The sequence below is a fragment of the Oncorhynchus gorbuscha genome, linkage group LG20 (assembly GCF_021184085.1).
Source record: "Oncorhynchus gorbuscha isolate QuinsamMale2020 ecotype Even-year linkage group LG20, OgorEven_v1.0, whole genome shotgun sequence".
In the NCBI taxonomy this organism is placed as follows: domain Eukaryota; kingdom Metazoa; phylum Chordata; class Actinopteri; order Salmoniformes; family Salmonidae; genus Oncorhynchus; species Oncorhynchus gorbuscha.
Genome location: NC_060192.1, coordinates 28,187,136 through 28,211,032, shown reverse-complemented (window position 1 = coordinate 28,211,032; position 23,897 = coordinate 28,187,136). Strand labels below are relative to the sequence as shown.

Genomic DNA, 23,897 nt, shown 5'->3' with positions numbered 1-23,897 from the left:
TGACAAGCAGTTCCTAATTTGTGTCATTGGTTATACTGCATCCCATTTTAAACACGGTCGAGCTGGAATGTCTGTTCAGAGACGGTCTCATATGCTACAGAGAGAACCTCATCTTTCTAATGGTCGACTAAGAGACACTTCAGAGGTGATGAGAAGTCACATGAAGATCAGCTAAGTATGTTGGAATTTTATTGACGTTAACATTTAAGGGCATAAGACAATTAGAGCCTACACTGTAACTGTCCTATGCATCAGGAGTGTACACATTTACCTTTACATAGGTCGTGGCACAGACATGGGAGAAAGCAAAAGAAGATGACAAATTCAGATTAAAATTTTAAAAATGATGATTCGTGACATTGAGAGTACAGTGTTGGTGATTTATTTCGACTAAATGATCGTGTTGTTGTCTGAGTACAAGAGCCCAGGCAGCTCTGTAGGTACAGTAGGAAAAGAGCTCAGGCAGCTCTGTAGGTACAGTGGGAAAAGAGCTCAGGCAGCTCTGTAGGTACAGTAGGAAAAGAGCTCAGGCAGCTCTGTAGGTACAGTAGGAAAAGAGCTCAGGCAGCTCTGTAGGTACAGTAGGAAAAGAGCTCAGGCAGCTCTGTAGGTACAGTAGGAAAAGAGCTCAGGCAGCTCTGTAGGTACAGTAGGAAAAGAGCTCAGGCAGCTCTGTAGGTACAGTAGGAAAAGAGCTCAGGCAGCTCTGTAGGTACAGTAGGAAAAGAGCTCAGGCAGCTCTGTAGGTACAGTAGGAAAAGAGCTCAGGCAGCTCTGTAGGTACAGTAGGAAAAGAGCTCAGGCAGCTCTGTAGGTACAGTAGGAAAAGAGCTCAGGCAGCTCTGTAGGTACAGTAGGAAAAGAGCTCAGACAGCTCTGTAGGTACAGTAGGAAAAGAGCTCAGGCAGCTCTGTAGGTACAGTAGGAAAAAGGGGGAAATTCACCACATGGTTATTTGGTCCACATACCTTTGAGTGATTTCAGCTGAATCTCAGTTCATCAGAAAACTAATTTGCCTTAATTTTAAGTCCATTCACCTACTGGACACAATGGATAAAACTAAACTGGGTCCTCAGCCTATGCCCACTAATCACTATGAACCATAATATGGTCATTGGTCTGTAAAAAAAGTGTCCCTGACCACATACTGCATATGAGACTCTCATAACTAATCTATAGCACATCATATCCTTTGTGGGACTGTTGGGCTGGAGCAGAGATGTGTCCATGGTATTTGGTCACCGTGTGGGGGCGGTGTGAGGGTCAGTCTGACCAGTCGTTGTCCTCCAGTTCGGAGTCGTCCTCTGAGTCGCTGTAGTCCACTGCGATGCGTCGGGACAGGATGGTGGCCACGTCGTTCCCCACAGGCTCCCGCTTGGCCTGCTGCTCCTGCTGCTCCTGCCCCTTCTTCAGCTGGATACCTGAGCAACACAAACCCACACAGACACATTCACACAGTCTAAACATGAACTTCTGTGCAAATACTTATATATATATATATATATATTTTTACCTCTGATGTCTCCAGAAGAATGGTAAACATCTAAGTACAGCTAAACTTACCTATGCGAATAGCTGACAGAAGGTCACTTCGAGTGCCAGTGACAGGCTGGGTGTCCTGTCGCTTCCAATCACCGAGTCCTGCCACTTGGGGGGGAGCGGGAGGGACTGGTAGTGGTGGAGGACCTGGGGGAGGTGGAATCATACGGGGTCCTGGGGGAGATAGCATTGGGGGAGGACAATAGCCTGAGGATCCAGTAAGGGGGGTGGGGGACACCATGGGAGAGCCAAAGGCTGTCTGTGCAGATGGGATAGGAGGGGCTGGGGGAGGAGGAGGTGGTGGTCCAGAACTGGCATAGTACTCCATTATACTGAGAGAAAAAAGATTTTCAGTTTTAGAACTTCATTTGAGGTAACAATTAGTATAAACAAATCAGATTCACTAATCTATATTACAGATTTCTTATTGTTACAGTAACAATACCTGTAGTCTGCAGGTGGAAGCGGTATAGTGCCATTCATTCTCTCAGTGGAGTGATGCAGAGGGTTGGGGTGGTGTGGGCGGTTGAGAGTCCCGTCTCTGTAGCCGACTCCGATGCTGTGGTACTCATGCTCTACAGACTCATGGATGTCTGCAGGCTGGTAAGGGTGAGCCAGGGTGTGGTTGGATGTAGCATGGGGAAGGCCTGGAGCAGTTGGGTAGTCTGGCAGATCATATCTAGACAACAAAAAGTCATAATTAACTCTTTACCATGATAACATTTTAATATGCCATTTGGAAAACAAACTGAAGGAATCCTTTGCTCAGGAGAGATGAATATAGTCCTAATTAGGGGATGGAACCACTGACCTACTCTCCGGGGAGAGGGAGCCCTCAGACGATGCCCCCCGGTGGAGAGAGTGAGGGTGGCGATGGTCTGGGCGAAGCTCTTTGTCGAACGCCATCATGTTCCACTCGTGACGGCGGTTTCGGGCTTTACGAACCTTCTTCACCTCACGCTGAAGTGTGCCATCAACACATCGCTTCTGCTCCTGAGAGAGAGAGAGAGAGAGACAGAGAGAGAGAGAGGCAGAGAGAGAGAGAGGCAGAGAGAGACAGAGAGAGAGGCAGAGAGAGGGGTCCTTTTGCAAACAGGTGTGGAGTTACAGGATATTGTATACACAAGTTGCTCAGAAGAAATTAGCTGTTCAGAAGCAAAATACTGGAGGCTTTTTAAAGTGTGATATTAAGAGGCTCTCACCCGTTGTCTTCTTCTCTCCTTCCTCTTGTCCTCCGTGTCCTGCAGCATCTTCTCTCTCCACAGGTCAAAGAAGTAGGACGGGTCTGTGTAGAACTTCATCCCATCAGTGTGGTCATCTCTGTGTCAAAAGAGAGACTAGTTAGCTGTTCGTCACAACCTTGAGGTTAAAGATTGTCTGGTGATTGTGATGCATCCACACAGTGAACCTGTAGGCAGAGAGGATGCTGAGAGGAGGAGGCTTGTCGCTGGTGTTGTACATCTCTGCCACAGGGTTGGACGAGCTGCTATTGGACACCACCTGCTGGTCCTGGACTGTGGAACTCTTAAATGCCTTCCTCATGTTGATGTCCTGCAGAGAGACTGGAGATCAAAACAGAGAATGTGAGATTGATAGAAAGATAAGCAATTAGAAGATACGGAGATAGAAAATAATAGATTATGGGCCATGCAGAACCAGAGACAAGGAGGATAACTAATGAGTCGGTTATTCTCATTCAACATTAGAGATGTATTTTTTTTTTTACCCTTATCCCCTGACCCCAACTGACCCTCTTCCACAGTGGAATCCAGCTGAGTGACCTTGACAGCCAAGTGGTCGATGCGGTCTTGGAGACCATTTGCACGCAGGTAAAAGGTGTTAGCCTCACTAAACAGCTCTCCAAAGACGTCCTCTGCATGTTTACCTGAGGACAGAGAGGAGTCCTTACTACAGACTTTCACCGTGTCCAACTGGTCAGACAAGATGATTGGAGAAGTGCACTTCATACTACACAGAAAAGAGCAAAGAGCTACAGTTGAAGTCAGAAGTTTACATACACTTAGGTTGGACTCATTACTCGTTTTTCAACCACTCCACAAATTTCTTATTAACAAACTATAGTTTTGGCAAGTTGGTTAGGACATCTACTTTGTGCATGACAAGTAATGTTTCCAAAAATTATTTACAGACAGATTATTTCACTTAATCACAATTCCAGTGGGTCAGATGTTTACATACACTAAGTTGACTGTGCCTTTAAACAGCTCGGAAAATTCCATAAAATTATGTCATTGCTTTAGAAGCTTCTGATAGGCTAATTGACATAATTTGAGTCAATTGGAGATGTACCTGCGGATGTATTTCAATGCATACCTTCAAATTCACTGCCTCTTTGCTTGACATCATAGGGAAATCAGCCAAGACCTCAGAAAAAACAGTTGTAGACCTCTACAAGTATGGTTAATTCTTGGGAGTAATTTCCAAACGCCTGAAAGTACCATGTTCATCTGTACAAACAATAGTACTGTCATGACGTTGGCCTGGGGGTAGGTTTATGACAGTCATAAATACCTCTTCCCCCCCTTTTCCTCTCTCTACCCTACTGATGTTACATTTGCAAAACCCTTGGTTAACATAGAGATTCTGGGAACATCAGAAGGTGGGGGGAAATTAACTATATTCTGGTAATCCGACCAATTGAACATATGCGGTGGTACTTAATGAATATGATGTCAGTTCGGTTGTCATCTGAGATATTCTCATCAATGATAAGATGACATAAACTCTACAGTGGAAAGTCTACACATCAGAGTTATCGGATTCACATGGAATTGTTGTTCAATGTAAATGTTTGAATATGAAATTATTTGTGATGGGATGAAATGTGATTTTAGCTTAAAAAATGTGACATTTGGGTTTTTATAAGGTAGGGCTCTGCTCAATCAGTGGCCCGCCCCTGTGAAGGGACATGGGCTATAAAACTTTTCAAACACGCCCTCATCTCCCTTCCTATATGAAGCCTTGACGACAATATAACCTCCTGTTCCGAGGATGTGAGGACGACGGTCCGATATCAGAATGGTTCAGATAATAACTACAGAACGAAGCCAACATTAGCGTGAGCTTTGGTTGCGAATGGTATGAACTTTGAACCCTTATTCACTACAGAAGTGATACCGCCTAGCCATTGAGTTAGCAACAGCAGCAGCAAATGCAGGTTAGGAAGGAACAGACAGAGTATCCCACAACAGGAACAGACAGAGTATCCCACAACAACGACGTTACTACAACGTATTCAATTTACCAGCAGAGACATTCTTCAAAGCACTCAGTTTGGCAACACGGCCTTCCACCTACCACCAACCTACCGAAGCGAAGCGAAGCTCAGAGTAAATATTTATTGCATTATCCTTTTCCAAATGGGCGGTAATTTAGAATGCATAAGATTCTGTATTTATGATAGCACAGCTTCGCCCTTTGTTCCTCAGTCTTCCTGCTCTTTCACTCAAACCCAGCCCTTTTCTTTTGTGTAACAAGCTGTCATATCTGTTCTGCCCGCTAGGGACGTTTTCCTTTATGATGTAATTTGTGATCAAGTTATGATTTAATTATGTGTATTTCTGTGTGATTAGTTAGGTATTTAGTAAATAAATAAACCCAATTTTGTGTTGCTGATTCAACTTGTTAGCCAGGGTTCGTGCAGATAACCAAGAATTTACAACTTTCAGATGAGACTGAATTAAGATGACGATTAATATTGACTGCTATTGATGTAAAATATTACTAGGTCTTTAAGAATTTATTCTGAAGATAACAGCTCTATAAATATTATTTTGTGGTGCTGCGACTCTCCAGTTAATTAAATGTACATGATTAGCTCAATCAGGTAATATTAATTATGGAGAAATTATTTTATAGAATAGCATGTCATATCACTTAATCCGGGCATAGCCAAAGACACGACAGTACGCTATTATAAACACTATGGGACCACGCAGCCATTATACCGCTCAGGAAGGCGTCGCTTTCTGTCTCCTAGAGGTGAACATACTTTGGTGTGAAAAGTGAAAGTTAATCCCAGAACAACAGCAAAGGACCTTGTGAAGATGTTGGAGGAAACAGGTACAAAAGTATCCATATCCACAGTAAAACGAGTCCTATATCGACAGAACCTGAAAGGCCGCTCAGTAAGGAAGAAGCCACTGCTCCAAAACAGCCATTAAAAAAGCCAGACTATGGTTTGCAACTGCACATGGGGACAAAGATCGTACTTTTTGGAGAAATGTCCTCTGGTCTGATGAAACAAAAATAGAACTGTTTGGCCATAATGTCCATTGTTATGTTTGGAGGAAAAAAGGGGAAAGCTTGCAAGCCAAAGAACACCATCCCAACCGTGAAACACGGGGGTGACAGCATCATGTTGTGGGGGTGCATTGCTGCAGGAGGGACTGGTGCACTTCGCAAAATAGATGGCATCATGAGAAGGAAAATTAGGTGGATATATCAACGCAACATCTCAAGACATCAGTCAGGAAGTTAAAGCTTGGTCGCAAATGGGTCTTCCAAATGAACAATGACCCCAAGCATACTTTCAAAGTTGTGGCAAAATAGCTTACGGACAACAAAGTCAAGGTATTGGAGTGGCCATCACAAAGCCCTGACCTCAATCCCATAGATAATTTGTGGGCAAAACTGAAAAAGTGTGTGTGAGCAAGGAGGCCTACAAACCTGACTCAGTTACACCAGCTCTGTCAGGTGGAATGGGCCAAAATTCACCCAACTTATTGTGGGAAGCTCGTGGAAGGCCACCTGATACGTTTGACCCAAGTTAAATAATTTAAAGGCAATGCTACCAAATACTAATTGAGTGTATGTAAACTTCTGACCCACTGGGAATGTGATGAAAGAAATAAAAGCTGAAATAAACGATTCTCTCTACTATTATTCTGACATTTCACATTCTTAAAATAAAGTGGTGATCCTAACTGACCTAAGACAGGGAATTTTGTACGAGGATTAAATTTCAGGAATTGTGAAAAACTGAGTTTAAATGTATTTGGCTAAGGTGTATGTAAATTTCTGACTTCAAATGTAAATTGAGGTAAAGTTGAACATACAGGGGCAATTTAGTGATGGAGATTTCCAGACAACCAACCAATTGATTGAGATTTGTCAAACAACGGTGAGACGAGCAAGTGATTGTGAAATCTGTCTCGATTCTCTCTCTGTCCCTGCCTCCTTTATTTGCTTCTGTGAAACTAAGCTCTACAGTAAGCTCTAATCTCCGGTGACTTCATACAATCCCACCCCACACAGACACACAGTAATATGGATATATTTGGGCCAGATGTCTCATCCTCAAATTCTCTCCATCCCTCCCCACACTACAACGGACACACACACCTGTCAATATCAACATGTATTTTACCATATCGATTCCAATCATTAAATGCAGTAAGTTAATTTATTTGCATAAATTGTTCAGTTTCCCAGTGTAACACCGGGATGAGGGTGTTTAGGTCACCATTCTGGAGCATAGATGCATACATCTGGTTAAAAGATAGGTGTTTACTTAATGCACATAACGGGGTGGGGGGGGGGGGGGGGTGACTGTGTGGAAGGTATGTCTTACTTAGACTACTGAGCTGACGTATGATGGCAGACAGACTGTTGTTGGTGACGCACTCCAGCTCACTGCCAATCCCCTTGGGCAGTGCCCCGTGGCAGAGGTGCCGGGGGATCTATGCTCCTCTTGACCAGGGGCATCTCCTCACACCACAACACACGCCACCTGCTGGGAAACACAGCCACTGACAATAACCTCCATGTTCCATTAGACACAGCCAGACAATTCAGACCAGATGGTGTGTGAGACAGAGGCAGTCAAGTCAAACCTCTCCAGATTACATTACTAACCAAATCCCATTCGTCTTTATGTAATGCCATCAGAGCACATACAAGTTATCATGGAACAAACTACTCTTTACTTCATCCCAGAGCCTTTCATGTCATTCATGGAAAATTCCTTAGAGAGGCAAATTAATTCTATTGGACCCTGAAACAGCCAATCAATACTTCTTTCCAGACCGATAACTGCAGTAAAATACATACATTTACACATAGCACTCCATCACAAGGGGTGTCCCTGAGTGACTATAGGCTCAAACTATGCTTTTTGTAAACAAGTATCAACTGGTTTCAAAACCCAGTTTGGGCTCTTTCAATATTGTGCTATATAGTCAACTGAGCTAAAGCCTGTGTTACCACAGAGACACAGGTTTTATATTTCACTCAAGGCAAGCTTACTAATGCAACTGTTGAATAATTTGATGATTTGCTATTATAAATTATGATTTGGCTTATATAAGGGAATTATATTTCAGCAATATGGCATGGGGGGGGGTATATGGCCAATATTCCACAGCTAAAAGCTATTCTTAGCATGATGCAACACGTACAGCCTTTAGACGCGGTATATTGGTCATATATTACAAACCCCAGAGGTGCCTTATTGCTATTACTGGTTACCAACGTAATTAGAGCAGTAAAAATAAATATTTTGTCATACCCATGGTATAAAGTCTGATATCACAGCTGTCAGCCAATCTGCATTCAGGGCTTGAACAACCCAGTTTAAAAAATTATTGAGTCTTATTTGAAGTAAGGATTATGCTACAGTTAAAGTTAGGGGCCTTGCTGTGCAACATGGTATGAATGGTGACACATGCCATGCAAGACTGAGAGGAACCTCAGCAATGTTAAACTCACCATACCATTTTTGTTTAAACACAGCTTCTTTTACACGTTGAACGAACGTGGAATAGACGTTGAATTGACGTCTGTGCCCTGTGGGCTTGATCATCATGGCAACCTCGATCACACATTTATCAACAAACCATGAATCCAAAGCATCCTACAGATTTACCAATTACGCAAGCAAGAATAGCAAGGTAGTCTCAACCACATGCTCTGAGGTGATTAGAGGAGCCAATAAGTACAACTGTTTCAACTGGGGGAACAGTGCACCGTTTGTTTCAAACCACTTTAGAGTGATGCCTTATCTTGATTGTAACAATTAAGTGCCTGCAACTCCAGATGGACCGGTTTATTACCGAAGAACGGTGGTCTGTGACCCGTGAGTGACCGAGGGTTTTAAATAGCAGCACCTTAATTGTAGTAGCCTACATATAATACACAAACAGACATAACAAAGGAGGGAAGATATAGATATATGATAAAGACGGGACGCTCACCAAATGTGTCCTTTTAGTATTCAGCTGCAGTCCACCCGTAGAGTTGCCATCCTGTCCCCGCATCTCCCCAGGATTCTTTCTGTGAGGAGCAATCTCCCGCACAAATCAGCATCCAGGCTCAGAGATTTAATTAGCAGATTTAGTTGTGTCGTCCAATCAGGATCGCCAAAAACATCCATCGTGACAACCATGGGCAGTTTGACAGCGCGACATGAGTGCGTTTTCGAGATGATGACGAGAATCCCTATTTTAGAACACAAGCTTACATTACATAAATTGCATTATTAGGACTTTGTGACTGGTTTAGCCCAGTTATTCTGAAATGTATAAATAAACACAAAAAAAATATGTCTTCGAAGATATGACCACTTTCGGATTGTCAATGAATTGTTTCAAAGGAGAATGGATTCAACCAGGGGGTGACCGTTTGACCCCACCTAACAGCGGGCATCCTACCACCACAACGGTCACGCCCCGTTGTCAAACGACCTAATTTTCTTACTTTTAGGCCAATGATTTTGTTTTTTGGCACATTCAAGCATTTTTGTCTGGCAGCTCTACAAATAGTGAATTTCAACTAGGCCTACATGAGAAAACAATAGTCACGATTAGTGAGTTTTGTGATTTTTGATTCTTGAGGATGGAATTCCACAGTCGGATAACAATTTGTGATTACAAGGTAGATTTTTTATCTTTTAGATTGCATGATCAGTGTTATAGTCTATTAAACTCTTATCCTGCTAACAAATTGATATAACCAGTGCAATTCCATATTGCACAGAGGTAAGTGATTACCTAAGGATGCCTTTCTCTGTCTCCGTTCGGTTTCTCATTCTCTCTAGTCCAGCTGGATTCTGTCTATCAGAAGAACCATGGGGCCATAGCAGCGTTGGTCCCAGCCACTGGGGATGGGGGGGGGGACATGTGCATTTGTAGCCAGATACAACCTTATGGTGTGTGGGCATAAACACCACCCTTTCAGATTGAGATTCCCCAAAAACATGCCACTTTGATACAGCTATGACCAGAAGTTACTTTTTCATAGCAGGTTAGGAGAAGTTACGCAGAAGGTTAAGGTTAGGGACAGGGTTAGCGAAAATGATCTCCCAACCTGCTACGAAAAGTAACTTTCGGTTTAGCTGTATCGAACTGGTGTGTTTTATAGAATCCCCTTTCAGATTAGCCCATCCTGACAGATGGTATCTGGACCGTGGAAGTGGGTTGGAGTTCTGGGAGTTTAAAGGCGCTGCATGGGCATTCTGACTGCTGCATAGGCTTTGCAGCGTTTACGGTGAAACGGCCTCTGCAGAAGTGAGGACATTCATACTTCTTGTGCTTCGCGGAGCATTGCAGCGCTGTTGAGCGGAGCTGTTGTCAAGGAAGTGAGTACAGGACCTCCCGCCCTGACCTACCATCAACCAATCATGTCAATGCGAAGCTATACCGAGCCCTCCGCATTGTTACAAAATTTGGGCGGCACACGACGATGCAGTAAGGAGCTGAATGTGGCCTCCGCATGCATCTGGAGGCTCAGTAATTGCGTCACACCATCCATGCAGCACCTCCAACCACATTTTCAGATCAAGCATAAATTGACTCTAAAACACACAGTGATTATTGCTGCTGTGACGTCATTGGAGGTCTGTAGATCACTGTGCGCTAATGCATGATCTAATGCAAGGGAAAGGCCTTAATAAGAACTAAACGGCAGAGTAACATATTGGTGCTCCTGTAATTTCAATAGCTAAACCCTATTAACAATAATACAGTATTTACCCTCAATGACAATGCCACTGTTTATCCCAATGTTTTCACACATCGCTATCACTGCACCCATGTACACCCCCAGTCACTAATGCCATTTCTATTGGGCTATTCATGACACTGAGCCCCCAGACACTATAACACGTATTCTCCATTTATCACTTAGTGTTTTTCTGTGATGATTATAGCTAGGCCTATACCACTATTACCCCCAAATGATCCTTCAGTTTCTCTTGTGGTAGTCAAGTTTGCTTCATTAGCAATTCCATGCAGCTTCCTGCTATGGGTAGCTTCCTGCTACTACTTATGTCTGACTATAGCTTGTTTCCTGCTGTGTTTTCTATATGCGTTGTGCATGTTATTTGTGAGCTATGCTAAGATTTTCTTATTCTATGACAATTAACATGATTCTGATTCTGTCTGATTGCCTAAGCCTAAAATGATCTCCATAATAAGATACTGCTGAAGATAGATGCTACAGATGGACACATGGAATTATGGATCAAAACGTTTCTTAAAATGGGAAGTAAAAATGTAAGAACTGTGTTTTAACTTCAATTGTAAAAGCCAAAGTTGGCACGAGATACAACTAGCCGCACAAACATTCAGCACCATGGCCAGCAAAGCAATCAGTGCAAACTTCAACACACCTGTTGCGAGGCTGTGGCTGCAGAAAGGCCAGGGGCACAACTTTCACGGGGGACGGGGGGGACATGTCCTCCCCACATTCTGAATTGCATTTTTGTCCCCCCTCACAGTTTTATCATTCGAATGTGCTGCAAAACGAGGCAACAGTGTGCTTCCGGACCATGCGGACCGCTCTGAGCGATCGGGTAGGCTTCTTCGAGTGTTTATCCGACTGAATACATTTTTTAAATGTCCCCCCCCCCCCCACTTCTAAAACCAAAGTTGTGAAAGGCCTGATGATAAACTCTGCAGCCACCAGAGTAAATTCTGTTCATGTATAGAGATCGCATTGAGGAATGTTTTAGATAAAATTGTGGTTAATGATGGTGTCATGATATCATGATACAGTATCATGTCATCTAAATCATGGTGCTATGTCCAACTCTTCAACTTGTACATGTGTGAAATAGGACAAAATATATGTCCCCACCCAATTATTACTATTATTATTATGTGACAGGGTTATGTGCGTAGTGTAGCTTTTGCATCAGTAATACATAACAGTAGGGCTAATATAACTATATTATGGACAACAACAAAAAACATCAGACAAAGTCCAGCAATTGAATGTGTAAATTGTAGAAATGAGTTCAGAATATTTACAAAGAAACACTATACATTTTAAGGAATAATAAAATATGAATCATTGAATTATTGTTAACTGACCAATTGCAATTATTCTCCTAAACATTTTTATTCGTCTAAACTGGCTGCCACACATTTACATTCCATTTCCTGGGCTTATTAATATTTTTCTATTTGAATACCCAAATACTCCATACTGGAGTCTTTCAAAGTCACAGCCACAAATTATATGATCACTTCAGTGTGCCTGGGTTTAGTGCTGGTATAGCTGGATGGAGGGCAGGGAGATGGGAGATGACGGCTTTCCCCTTGTGAGGTATACAGAGTAGGCATTTGAGCCATATAAGGATGCATTATGGAATGATGAAGCATGGAGGGGTGAACCAGGCTGGAAAACACCATGGAGGGGTGCATGGTAAAAGGTTGGACCATGGAGGGTTGTGGGCTGGTGGGAGTTTCCTGCCTCTTTAAGGTTTGGTGGACACGTGTGGATCCAGTTGGACAGGCTTGGCTGGCATTGGGAGGGTAGAGAGATGAGGTGGAACCACAGGACGTCCCTGTACTCACAGTCATGGGTACAGCCTCCTGCTGCTGCTCTCCACTCCCACCCTGGGGCCCAGCAGCACCTTCTGGGCTTTGGGAGATCTCCTGTTTACGACTCAGACAGACACCCATGGCCACCATGGAGCCCAGAAAGATAAAGGCCAGAAAAACAGAGCCCACGATCACAAAGGGGACATAGACAGGTACTACAGAGTGAAAAGAAAACACAAAAATAAAGAGGGCAGGGGAGAAGTGGATGGATTGATTGAGTGGAAAGGAAAGAAAGACATTTTAACGATGACCTTAAAAAGCTGGGGATGTGTTCATATTCCAAGAAAAGTATTAAACTGTGCAACACATGAAACACACAAAAAAAACGGTTCATTGTAAGATCCTTGGCAGCAGATCAAGTCTTAACATGATGCTCGTGATGTGAGGAGTAGACTAACTGCATGTTCAAGAATAGAATAAATGCTTAGACATGAGGCCACACTTTAAGGCACATTTGGTGGGTTGGATTCAAGCACACACTGCATTAGGCTTTCTCATTCCTAAATACCATTTATAAGGAATCTCACTGTGTGTGTTATCAATGAATAGGTAGCTATGCCTAAAAAGGCATTATATAGCCAGCACATTGAGCCTTAATGAAAAATAATAATTGATCAAGTATTTGTTCCTATTTCTGTAGCCAAAGATACAATTTACCTGCATTCTTGGCATCGTTCTCGTCATCAGACGTGCCAAGCTGTCGAACTTGCTCGTGGTTGTTGCAGTTACCCTGATCCAGTCTTGCTCCTATGAGCGCGCAACAGTAGCGCAGCTCACACGTTCCACAACAGATCACCGCTTCTCTTTGATCGTGGCCCTCCGGACAATGGAAACCCACTCGCCAGTTAGATTGCGCGTCCTTCCAACTATGGCAATATTCACCATTCGTCCTCTGTTGTGTCATGCCCACTTGGAAAATCAGACTGATAAAAGCCCCAACAGCAAAACGCACGGTCCTCATCCCGTTCCAACTGAAGAGACGAATCCCGTGTCGGTATTTTTTGTTATTACAAAAGAATAACCTGGAAATAAATCCTAAAATATTATAAATGACATATAACATACGTGGCTCAATCACCACCCTTTCTGCAATAGGCTAGGATCAATGTCACATAGGCTAGGCCTATATCCCATGACAACTAGGCTAGTTAAACTGATCAAAAGTTATGACCGCAGCGCTTGTTCCTATTTCGAAAGCGCAACTAGACACATCTAGAATAGGCTAATACAATCATACAGGGAGCTATAGGTACGCTATGTAAAATGAACGCGCAGGCTTACCATTGGATTCACGCCATGTGATGCATCATAACATGAGTTGGTTCTGCTCTGTGGATCTGTTCTCTCCATAATTTGTGTCATGGGACACACTAATTTTAGACTATTCCGTACAGACTGTATGGGCACATGAATATATATGTAGATATGTAGCCTATTTTGCTGATTAAATAGCCCAGCATAGTTAGGCCAATTTAATTTTAAAATCTTAACTGGGCAGTTTATTCGGCTAATAGATCTTCCAAGTTTATTTTTCCAATGTTCTGCTTCAATAGGCCTATCACAGCCAACATGGGCTAAGTGATTGGATATTATTCGACTGTGTTGCTACATCAAAGCAATAGCTTGATTTTGACTGAGTGTCTAAGTAAACTTTGTCATTGAGAAAAGGAGACGAGGAAATCACATCAATGATATTGGAATGCAGCCGCCGCCGCATTCGAGCTAAACGAGCCGAAAGAGGAAGGAAACTGTTGCGCTGTTACGCCATTTTGACTCCCAGAGATCGTATTTTCTAATGTAATCTCGGGCCTCCGAGCCACAATGGTGATTGTTTCCCAAAGTAGTCTTGATCCTGTCAGCTGATCAGTCTCCTAATCCGACAGAAATTTCTGAAGGGCCCTGGACTATTGAATACTAAGAGAAGGTAATCAACCGGAATCATATGAATCCAATATAACGTTATTGTCAATTCATTGCAACTGGCTAATACATTATGATAAACCACGCAGATTAGCTAACGTTAGCTGTTGTTACATTTCCGTTCTGTCATTGTCACCTGCCTGACTACGATTAGTTTAGCTCTATCTAGCTAGTATGATTTGCTTGTTTGTGTAATAAACAACAAACTAAGATTGTATTTCAGAACTTTTGTAGTTGTATTATGGTCTGTAGCGACTAGTTAGCTAGCTTCATAGCTTGTTGTTTTTCTCCTGCTTTTACCAAGCAGATGGTATCGAAACTCTCCAGGTATAATCACTGAGCAAGCTTACATGTCACTGTACCAATGAATGAAATGTGATGATTCTGTGTGGTTATGGTGAATTATTTTCATTCCATTAAGTAATTTAAGTTATTGAAACAGTTTATCAATATATAACTAGTCTCATGTCTTTCACGTGTCGTCATAGTGGAGTGTCGCATGATTGATCTCTGTTTTTCCTCTCCTTACTCTTTGCAGACACACACACACACACACTCAAGGATGGACACTTCCAAGCTTCCTAAGATCCGTGATGAAGAGCGGGAAAGCGAGTTTGGATATGTGCACGGAGTTTCTGGTCCAGGTCAGTGTCTGCAGTTCATATCAAGGATCCCAGGCTCTGGCCTGGGAGTGATAACTCTGATGCCTGTGCCTATGGCTTTAGTTCAGTGAGCTAACAATGCTTTCAGCACATGCTATAGCACCTGCTCAATTCAGCCTGCTCATTTCCAGTATGGCAAAAATATATATTTCAACTTGTTCATGTAAGCCAGACTGCCTGCTATTTTTCAATAACATGTTTTCTGTCATCTGTTCTTTGTCTAACCTGCTTAATCAACAGTGGTGACGGCCACTGCCATGGCAGGAGCGGCCATGTACGAGCTGGTGCGTGTGGGTCACAGTGAGCTGGTGGGAGAGATCATCAGGCTGGAGGGAGACATGGCAACCATTCAGGTCTACGAGGAGACCTGTATCCTTTCCAGTCATACCTTCTCAACTAGACATACAGTTACTCCCACCTTCAGTAACTGTTGACGGTTCACTTACTTTTGTGTACTTCCATTCTGATGTATTCTAGCCTATCCCCTTGTCTGGCATATTACTAGGCTATATGGTTCTTTTTCCTGAACGTACGTCACAGCTGGTGTGTCTGTCGGAGACCCTGTCCTTCGGACAGGTAAGCCCCTGTCTGTAGAGTTGGGTCCTGGAATCATGGGGTCCATTTTTGATGGCATCCAGCGGCCCCTCAAAGACATCAATGACCTCACTCAAAGCATTTACATCCCTAGAGGAGTCAACATTGGAGCCCTCAACCGTGACCTCAAGTGGGAGTTTACACCTGGCCAGAGTCTTAGAGTAAGATAACAATGTATTTCCTTGTGAGTGTGTAAGCAAGGTGTGTTTGTATGTGTCTCCACTGAAATATGATCCATCTCCTGAATCTACATATTATGTTCTCTCCCCCCTGTCCATCTCTGCCTCAGACTGGCAGTCACATAACAGGTGGGGATATATACGGCACGGTCTTTGAGAACTCGCTGATCAAACACAAGTTGATGCTGCCTCCCCGGAGCAGAGGCACTGTCACCTATGTGGCCCCACCTGGAAACTATGATGTCAATGTGAGTAGAGCCGGGACGATACCAGTATCGTGATTTTTTAAAAATATATTTTTTATTTATTTAACCTTTATTTAACCAGGTAGGCTAGTTGAGAACAGGTTCTCATTTGCAACTGCGACCTGGCCAAGATGAAGCATAGCAGTGTGAACAGACAACACAGAGTTACACATGGAGTAAACAATTAACAAGTCAATAACACAGTAGAGAAAAAAAGGGAAGTCTATATACAATGTGTGCAAAAGGCATGAGGAGGTAGGGGAATAATTACAATATTGCAGATTAACACTGGAGTGATAAATGATCAGATGATCATGTACAGGTAGAGATATTGGTGTGCAAAAGAGCAGAAAAGTAAATAAATAAAAACTGTGGGGATGAGGTAGGTGAAAATGGGTGGGCTATTTACCAATAGATTATGTACAGCTGCAGCGATCGGTTAGCTGCTCAGATAGCTGATGTTTGAAGTTGGTGAGGGAGATAAAAGTCTCCAACTTCAGCAATTTTTGCAATTCGTTCCAGTCACAGGCAGCAGAGTACTGGAACGAAAGGCGGCCGAATGAGGTGTTGGCTTTAGGGATGATCAATGAGATACACCTGCTGGAGCGCGTGCTACGGATGGGTGTTGCCATCGTGACCAGTGAGCTGAGATAAGGCGGAGCTTTGCCTAGCATGGCCTTGTAGATGACCTGGAGCCAGTGGGTCTGGCGACGAATATGTAGCGAGGGCCAGCCGACTAGAGCATACAAGTCGCAGTGGTGGGTAGTATAAGGTGCTTTAGTGACAAAACGGATGGCACTGTGCTAAACTGCATCCAGTTTGCTGAGAAGAGTGTTGGAAGCAATTTTGTAGATGACATCGCCGAAGTCGAGGATCGGTAGGATAGTCAGTTTTACTAGGGTAAGCTTGGCAGCGTGAGTGAAGGAGGCTTTGTTACGGAATAGAAAGCCGACTCTTGATTTGATTTTCGATTGGAGATGTTTGATATGGGTCTGGAAGGAGAGTTTGCAGTCTAGCCAGACACCTAGGTACTTATAGGTGTCCACATATTCAAGGTCGGAACCATCCAGTGTGGTGATCCTAGTCGGGCAAGCGGGTGCAGGCAGCGATCGGTTGAAAAGCATGCATTTGGTTTTACTAGCGTTTAAGAGCAGTTGGAGGCCACGGAAGGAGTGTTGTATGGCATTGAAGCTCGATTGGAGGTTAGATATCACAGTGTCCAATGACTGGCCGAAAGTGTATAGAATGGTGTCGTCTGCGTAGAGGTGGATCAGGGAATCGCCCGCAGCAAGAGCAACATAGTTGATATACACAGAGAAAAGAGTCGGCCCGAGAATTGAACCCTGTGGCACCCCCATAGAGACTGCCAGAGGACCGGACAACATGACCTCCGATTTAACACACTGAACTCTGTCTGCAAAGTAATTGGTGAACCAGACAAGGCAGTCATCCGAAAAACCGAGGCTACTGAGTCTGCCGATAAGAATATGGTGATTGACAGAGTCGAAAGCCTTGGCAAGGTCGATTAAGACGGCTGCACAGTACTGTCTTTTATCGATGGCGGTTATGATGTCGTTTAGTACCTTGAGTGTGGCTGAGGTGTACCCGTGACCGGCTCGGAAACCAGATTGCATAGCGGAGAAGTTACGGTGGGATTCGAGATGGTCAGTGACCTGTTTGTTGACTTGTCTTTCGAAGACCTTAGATAGGCAGGGCAGAATGGATATAGGTCTGTAACAGTTTGGGTCCAGGGTGTCTCCCCCTTTGAAGAGGGGGATGACTGCTGCAGCTTTCCAATCCTTGGGGATCTCAGACGATATGAAAGAGAGGTTGAACAGGCTGGTAATAGGGGTTGCGACAATGGCGGCGGATAGTTTCAGAAATAGAGGGTCCAGATTGTCAAGCCCAGCTGATTTATACGGGTCCAGGTTTTGCAGCTCTTTCAGAACATCTGCTATCTGGATTTGGGTAAAGGAGAACCTGGAGAGGCTTTGGCGAGGAGCTGCGGGGGGGCCGGAGCTGTTGGCCGAGGTAGGGGTAGCCAGGCGGAAGGCATGGCCAGCCGTTGAGAAATGCTTGTTGAAGTTTTCGATAATCATGGATTTGTTGGTGGTGACCGTGTTCCCTAGCCTCAGTGCAGTGGACAGCTGGGAGGTGGTGCTCTTGTTCTCCATGGACTTCACAGTGTCCCAGAACTTTTTGGAGTTGGAGCTACAGGATGCAAACTTCTGCCTGAAGAAGCTGGCCTTAGCTTTCCTGACTGACTGTGTGTATTGGTTCCTGACTTCCCTGAACAGTTGCATATCGCGGGGACTGTTCGATGCTATTGCAGTCCGCCACAGGATGTTTTTGTGCTGGTCGAGGGCAGTCAGGTCTGGGGTGAACCAAGGGCTGTATCTGTTCTTAGTTCTGCATTTTTTGAACGGAGCATGCTTATCTAATATGGTGAGGAAGTTACTCTTAAAGAATGACCAGGCATCCTCAACTGACGGGATGAGGTTAATGTCCTCGTTAGTATCGTGGCAAGGAAACAAAACACAAAGCGGGATTCATTTATTTATGAAAACAGCCCTAACGTTGAAACAAACATCATTATGTTGTCATCCGGAGTCCCATTTATGTATTTTCCAAACTATAGTACACAATATTTTACATATAGCAGGTTTTTAAAGGACCAAAGAAATTGGTCTGCTTCGTGTTTAATGTTTGGCAGGGGAAAAAATATTGCCATACTGGTATCGTCACAGCCCTAAATGTGAGGCACCCTCCACCTACTAACATCTTTACAGCTGTATGGCACAATGCCATTGTCTTGTCTCTGTTGTTTGGTAAATTTAGTGTGTTTTGGCAGGATGTGGTGCTGGAACTGGAGTTTGAGGGTTTGAAAGAGAAGTTTACCATGATCCAGGTCTGGCCAGTGCGACAGATTCGCCCGGTCACAGAGAAGCTACCTGCCAATCACCCCCTGCTCACTGGCCAGAGAGTGTTGGATGCCCTCTTCCCGTGAGTATACATATCTCTACTTTCTTTTCCTTTTTTCTACTGACCCATTCCCACTTCATATCCTTTCATCCTGACCTTTACTTAAGCCTCTGACAAGTCACCTACTTCTGGCTCTGTGTTTGTCTGTGCTCACAGGTGTGTCCAGGGTGGTACTACTGCTATCCCAGGAGCCTTCGGTTGTGGCAAGACAGTGATCTCACAGTCCCTGTCCAAGTATTCCAACAGTGATGTCATCATCTATGTGGGCTGTGGAGAGCGTGGAAATGAGATGTCTGAAGTGTTGAGAGATTTCCCTGAGGTTAGTGATAGTCCGTGTGTCAAGTTCTAATCATTGACATGTTAATGAGTTCAGTGAATTACACTACTTTGGTGTCTGGCATAGCCGATCACCAGTTTGTGATGTGTTTTCAGTCTGACTAATGTTATTCCTCCCTGCTCCATAGCTTACAATGGAAGTGGATGGAAAGGTTGAAAGTATCATGAAGAGAACAGCTCTAGTGGCCAATACTTCCAACATGCCTGTCGCTGCTAGAGAGGCCTCTATTTACACAGGTACCAGGCGATCACATTACAGATGGCAACCTATAAAGCTGGTGTCGGCTGTTTTGAATCATCATTGTTGTTGGTAGTTGTATATCTTTTGGTCTGCAATGTGGGGGGGATTAGCCACCAGTCACCACTCATTCTCATAACCTTGTGGTGACTGGAATTCTGTGCCTCTGATTCTGACTGCATCTACTTTGTGCCACTGCAGGAATCACTCTGTCTGAGTACTTCAGAGACATGGGCTACAACGTCAGCATGATGGCCGACTCCACCTCCCGGTGGGCCGAGGCTCTCAGGGAGATCTCGGGGCGATTGGCTGAGATGCCTGCTGGTGAGTACAATGAGCCAATAACAATAGTATAAAAAAAACATGCTCTATCACAGCAACATGTCTGCCATTTTGAGCCAGTCAGAGCTCTGTGTGCTGTTTGTGCACAGACAGCGGGTACCCTGCCTACCTGGGAGCCAGACTGGCCTCCTTCTATGAGCGTGCTGGCAGGGTTAAGTGCCTGGGTAACCCAGAGAGAGAGGGCAGCGTCAGCATTGTTGGAGCGTGAGTACTATATCATTCTACCAGCAGGGGGAACCTCTATCACCCCCCATACCTCCTGACACTAAGGGTCAGACAGGTTCTGTACCAGTCCTGCAACACAAGCTACCTGAACCATGTATTCTTCACCTTGGAATGTATGATACAGTGATGGTAGACTGGTGTCTGAATAACTTGGCCTGGTGTTATTTCCCCTAGTGTGTCTCCCCCTGGTGGAGACTTCTCGGATCCTGTTACTTCAGCTACACTGGGTATTGTACAGGTAATGCCTCAATTGTGTGTATATATATATTACAATTTTATTGACAATTTTAAGTTTCAACAATTCAAACCTTTACTCTTCCTACTCCTCATTCCTGTTTTTATCTTCTCTCTGTCTCTTTCTCCATCTCTCAGGTGTTCTGGGGTCTAGATAAGAAGCTGGCTCAGAGAAAGCATTTCCCCTCGGTCAACTGGCTGATCAGCTACAGCAAGTACACGCGGGCGCTGGACGAGTACTACGACAAGCACTTCCCTGAGTTTGTGCCGCTTCGCACCAAGGCCAAGGAGATCCTGCAGGAGGAGGAGGATTTGGCTGAGATTGTACAGCTTGTAGGCAAGGTGAGGCTGAGCTCATGTGAGGAAGGGTTATGGGTTGATATACTGCCTAGGTTGATGGTTGGCATGTGTATGCACGCACTAGGCACTTATTGCTGTCCCCCATGTCAACTTAACAACAGGCATCTCTCGCTGAGACTGACAAGATCACATTGGAGGTTGCTAAACTACTCAAGGATGACTTCCTGCAGCAGAATGGCTATACTCCGTATGACAGGTGAATACACACTCTGGCACACGTTCATCTGTGTCATAAACATGCTAAAAGGACTTAATCATCGGTTATTAAGCCCATATTGGTTAATTCATTACATTTTTTGCCCTTTTCCCGAAGGTTCTGCCCTTTCTACAAAACGGTGGGCATCCTTTCCAACACAATTGCGTTCTATGACTTGGCGCGACATGCTGTGGAGACCACGGCTCAGAGTGACAACAAGATCACCTGGTCCATGATCCGGGAGCACATGGGAGAGATCCTCTACAGACTCAGCTCTATGAAGTTCAAGGTACATGCTTGTTCAGCCCCTTTATCCATGTTCATCTGCATTCAAAATCAACTTCCTCAATCACTCTACCAACTCTGGCCTTTGTACATCCACTGTGGGACTTTGTCTTGGGGTGTCATTGTGTCTCCTAGCCTCAGTGTCTCTGTGTACCTGTTGTTTCAGGATCCAGTGAAGGAGGGCGAGGCCAAAATAAAAGCAGACTACTCTCAGCTGCTGGAGGACATGCAGAATGCCTTCCGTACCCTGGAGGACTGAGCTCTCACCTCTATCCCCTCCTACCCCCAGTGCTCTCTGGCCCCTGTTTGTGAATGTCTACTTAGGCCAGTGACAGTCAAACCTCAGTCATTCCTCCACATTCCAACACGATGGTCGACCCCTTTATTTCAACCATGCTCTTTTAATTTCACCATATTGTTATGTACAAGGCAGTAATGGAATATATTTTTTCTCAGTTTTCTCAGAATTCATTTTTACCAAATCTATTACCATTAGCAATACCATCATCCGTGACCCCATCGTATGGATGTTCTCCTCCTCTCCCTTCAGCCCCTTGTCATCCATGAAGAGCACACGACTACAGCCCTGGTTACAGACAATAATCAGTGGACCCCAATCAAGTACTACACTTGTACTTAACTACTAGCTGAAACACGTGGAGTGTTACTTCATCTCCCAGGTGTGGCTGACCACCACCAATAGATGGTTGACAAAAATGGGAACGTACACAGGGGTAAAGGGACAGAGGCACCTTGTTTATTTCAGGAGGTTGAGGCCCTCTTCCTCTCAATGCCTCTTAGATGGTATTTTGTGTTCTTACTTCTCTCTGTGGATATTTTGATGTTGTTTTTCTGTTGTGTGAGACAGAATGTTGTGTGTGTGTGTGTGTGTGTGTGTGTGATATTTTGATGTTGTTTTTGTGTTGTGTGAGACAGAATGTGTGTGTGTGTGTGTGTGTGTGTTAGAATCAGTTGCCTCCACCTTGAAGGCATATTTATGTCACATGTATTGTGTAAGTCTAAAGAAAATAAATGAATGGGAAATAATAATTTGCCTTGTGTTTTATGCTGGATAGAATAGTCAGACGCGTAGCCTTTTTCTTAAATTGATATTTTTTTTCTTTAATCAATCTACTCACAGTACCCCATAATGACAAAGCAAAAACAGGTTTTTAGTCCTTTTTGCAAGTGTATACATTTTTCCAAAAACGATCACATTAACATAAGTATTCAGACCCTTTAATCAGTGCTTTGTTGAAGAACCTTTGGCAGCGATTACATCCTACAAGCTTGCCACACCTGTATTTGGGGAGTTTCTCCCATTCCTCTCTGCAGATCCTCTCAAGCTCTCAGGTTGGATGGGGAGTGTCGCTGCACAGCTATTTTCAGGTCTCTCCAATGTTCGATCGGGTTTAAGTCCGGGCTCAGGCTGCGCCTCTCAAGAACATACAGAGACTTGTCCCGAAGCCACTCCTGCGTTATCTTGTTGGAAGGTGAACCTTTGCCCCAGTCTGAGGTCCTGAGCGCTCTGGAGCAGGTTTTCATCAAGGATCTCTGTACTTTGCTCCATCTATCTTTCCCTCGATCCGGACTAGTCTCCCAGTTCCTGCCGCTGAAAAACATCCCCACAGCATGATGCTGCCACCACCATGCTTCACTGTAGGGATGGTGCCATGTTTCCTTCAGATGTGATGCTTGGCATTCAGGCCAAAGAGTTCAATCTTGGTTTCATCAGACCAGGGAATCTTGTTTCTCATGGTATGAGAGTCCTTTGGGTTCCCTTTGGCAAACTCCAAGCGTGCTGTTGCGCATTTTAATGAGGAGTGGCTTCCGTACCGTATGGCCACTCTGCCATAAAGGCCTGATTGGTGGAGTGCTACAGAGACTGTAGTCCTTCTGGAAGGTTCTCTCATCTCCACAGAGGAACCCTGGAGCTCTATCAGAGTGACAATCAAGTTCTTGGTCACCTCCCTGACCAAGGAGGCCCTTCTCCCCCAATTGCTCAGTTTGGCCGGGCAGCCAGCTATAGAATGATGGAGGCCACTGTGTTCTTGGGGACCTTCAATGCTGCAGAAAAAATAAATTGGTACCCTTCCCCAGATCTGTGCCTCAACACAATCCTGTCTCAGAGCTTTACGGACAATTCCTTTAACCTCATAGCTTTGTTTTTGCTCTGACATACACTGTCAACTGTAGGACCTTATATAGACAGGTGTGTGCCTTTTCAAAATCATGTCCAATCAATTGAATTTACCACAGGTGGAGTCCAATCAAGTTGTAGAAATATCTCAAGGATGTTCAATGGAAACAGGATGCACCTGAACTCAATTTCAAGTCTCATATCAAAGGGCCTGAATACTTATGTAAATAAGGTATTTCTGTTTTTATTTTTATGTAACCTTTTAACTAGGCAAGTCCGTTAAGAACCAATTCTTATTTACAATGACAGCCTACCCCGGCCAAACCCGGATGTCGCTGGGCCAATTGTGCGCCGCCCTATGGGACTCCCAATCACGGCCGGATGTGATACAGCCTGGATTCAAACCAGGGACTGTAGACTAGAGCGCCACTCAGGAGCCCTTTTTAATACAATTGCAAGCATTTCTAAACCTGTTTTTGATTTTTCATTATGGGGTATTGTGTGTCGATGAGGGGGAAAAATGTTTTAATCCATTTTAGAATAAGTCTTTAACGTAACAAAGTGGAGAAAGTTGAG

The 23,897-nt window shown here is 44.2% G+C and overlaps 2 protein-coding genes and 1 pseudogene across 2 annotated transcripts; 1 reads left to right on the top strand and 2 right to left on the bottom strand.

The window, feature by feature from the left end:
• Nucleotides 1-366: 366 nt before the first annotated feature.
• On the bottom strand, nucleotides 367-7,266 carry LOC124007357 (annotated as a pseudogene).
• A 4,343-nt stretch (nucleotides 7,267-11,609) lies between these two features.
• On the bottom strand, nucleotides 11,610-13,663 carry LOC124006590 (protein shisa-2 homolog). Its single transcript, XM_046316622.1, has 2 exons — nucleotides 13,041-13,663; nucleotides 11,610-12,538 (listed from the first exon to the last, which is right to left on the bottom strand). The coding sequence occupies exons 1-2, from the start codon at nucleotides 13,444-13,446 to the stop codon at nucleotides 12,015-12,017; spliced, it is 930 nt and encodes a 309-aa protein (XP_046172578.1). The 5' UTR covers nucleotides 13,447-13,663; the 3' UTR covers nucleotides 11,610-12,014.
• A 459-nt stretch (nucleotides 13,664-14,122) lies between these two features.
• LOC124007009 (V-type proton ATPase catalytic subunit A-like) lies at nucleotides 14,123-22,077 on the top strand. Its single transcript, XM_046317242.1, has 15 exons — nucleotides 14,123-14,307; nucleotides 14,838-14,947; nucleotides 15,206-15,334; nucleotides 15,506-15,720; nucleotides 15,849-15,986; nucleotides 18,835-18,986; nucleotides 19,122-19,284; nucleotides 19,430-19,538; nucleotides 19,741-19,863; nucleotides 19,971-20,085; nucleotides 20,281-20,344; nucleotides 20,479-20,682; nucleotides 20,802-20,896; nucleotides 21,014-21,185; nucleotides 21,348-22,077. The coding sequence occupies exons 2-15, from the start codon at nucleotides 14,866-14,868 to the stop codon at nucleotides 21,438-21,440; spliced, it is 1,854 nt and encodes a 617-aa protein (XP_046173198.1). The 5' UTR covers nucleotides 14,123-14,307; nucleotides 14,838-14,865; the 3' UTR covers nucleotides 21,441-22,077.
• Nucleotides 22,078-23,897: the final 1,820 nt, after the last annotated feature.

What these genes read in the sequence shown, in the direction of transcription:
- LOC124007009 (XM_046317242.1), top strand. Translation starts at nt 14,866, where the DNA reads ATGGACACTTCCAAGCTTCCTAAGATCCGTGATGAAGAGCGGGAAAGC. An exon ending in TGTTGAGAGATTTCCCTGAG is followed by an intron (nt 19,285 to 19,429) that starts GTTAGTGATAGT and finishes CCTGCTCCATAG; the next exon opens with CTTACAATGGAAGTGGATGG. An exon ending in AGAGGCCTCTATTTACACAG is followed by an intron (nt 19,539 to 19,740) that starts GTACCAGGCGAT and finishes GTGCCACTGCAG; the next exon opens with GAATCACTCTGTCTGAGTAC.
- LOC124006590 (XM_046316622.1), bottom strand. Translation starts at nt 13,446, where the DNA reads ATGTTATATGTCATTTATAATATTTTAGGATTTATTTCCAGGTTATTC. An exon ending in GAACGATGCCAAGAATGCAG is followed by an intron (nt 12,539 to 13,040) that starts GTAAATTGTATC and finishes TTCACTCTGTAG; the next exon opens with TACCTGTCTATGTCCCCTTT.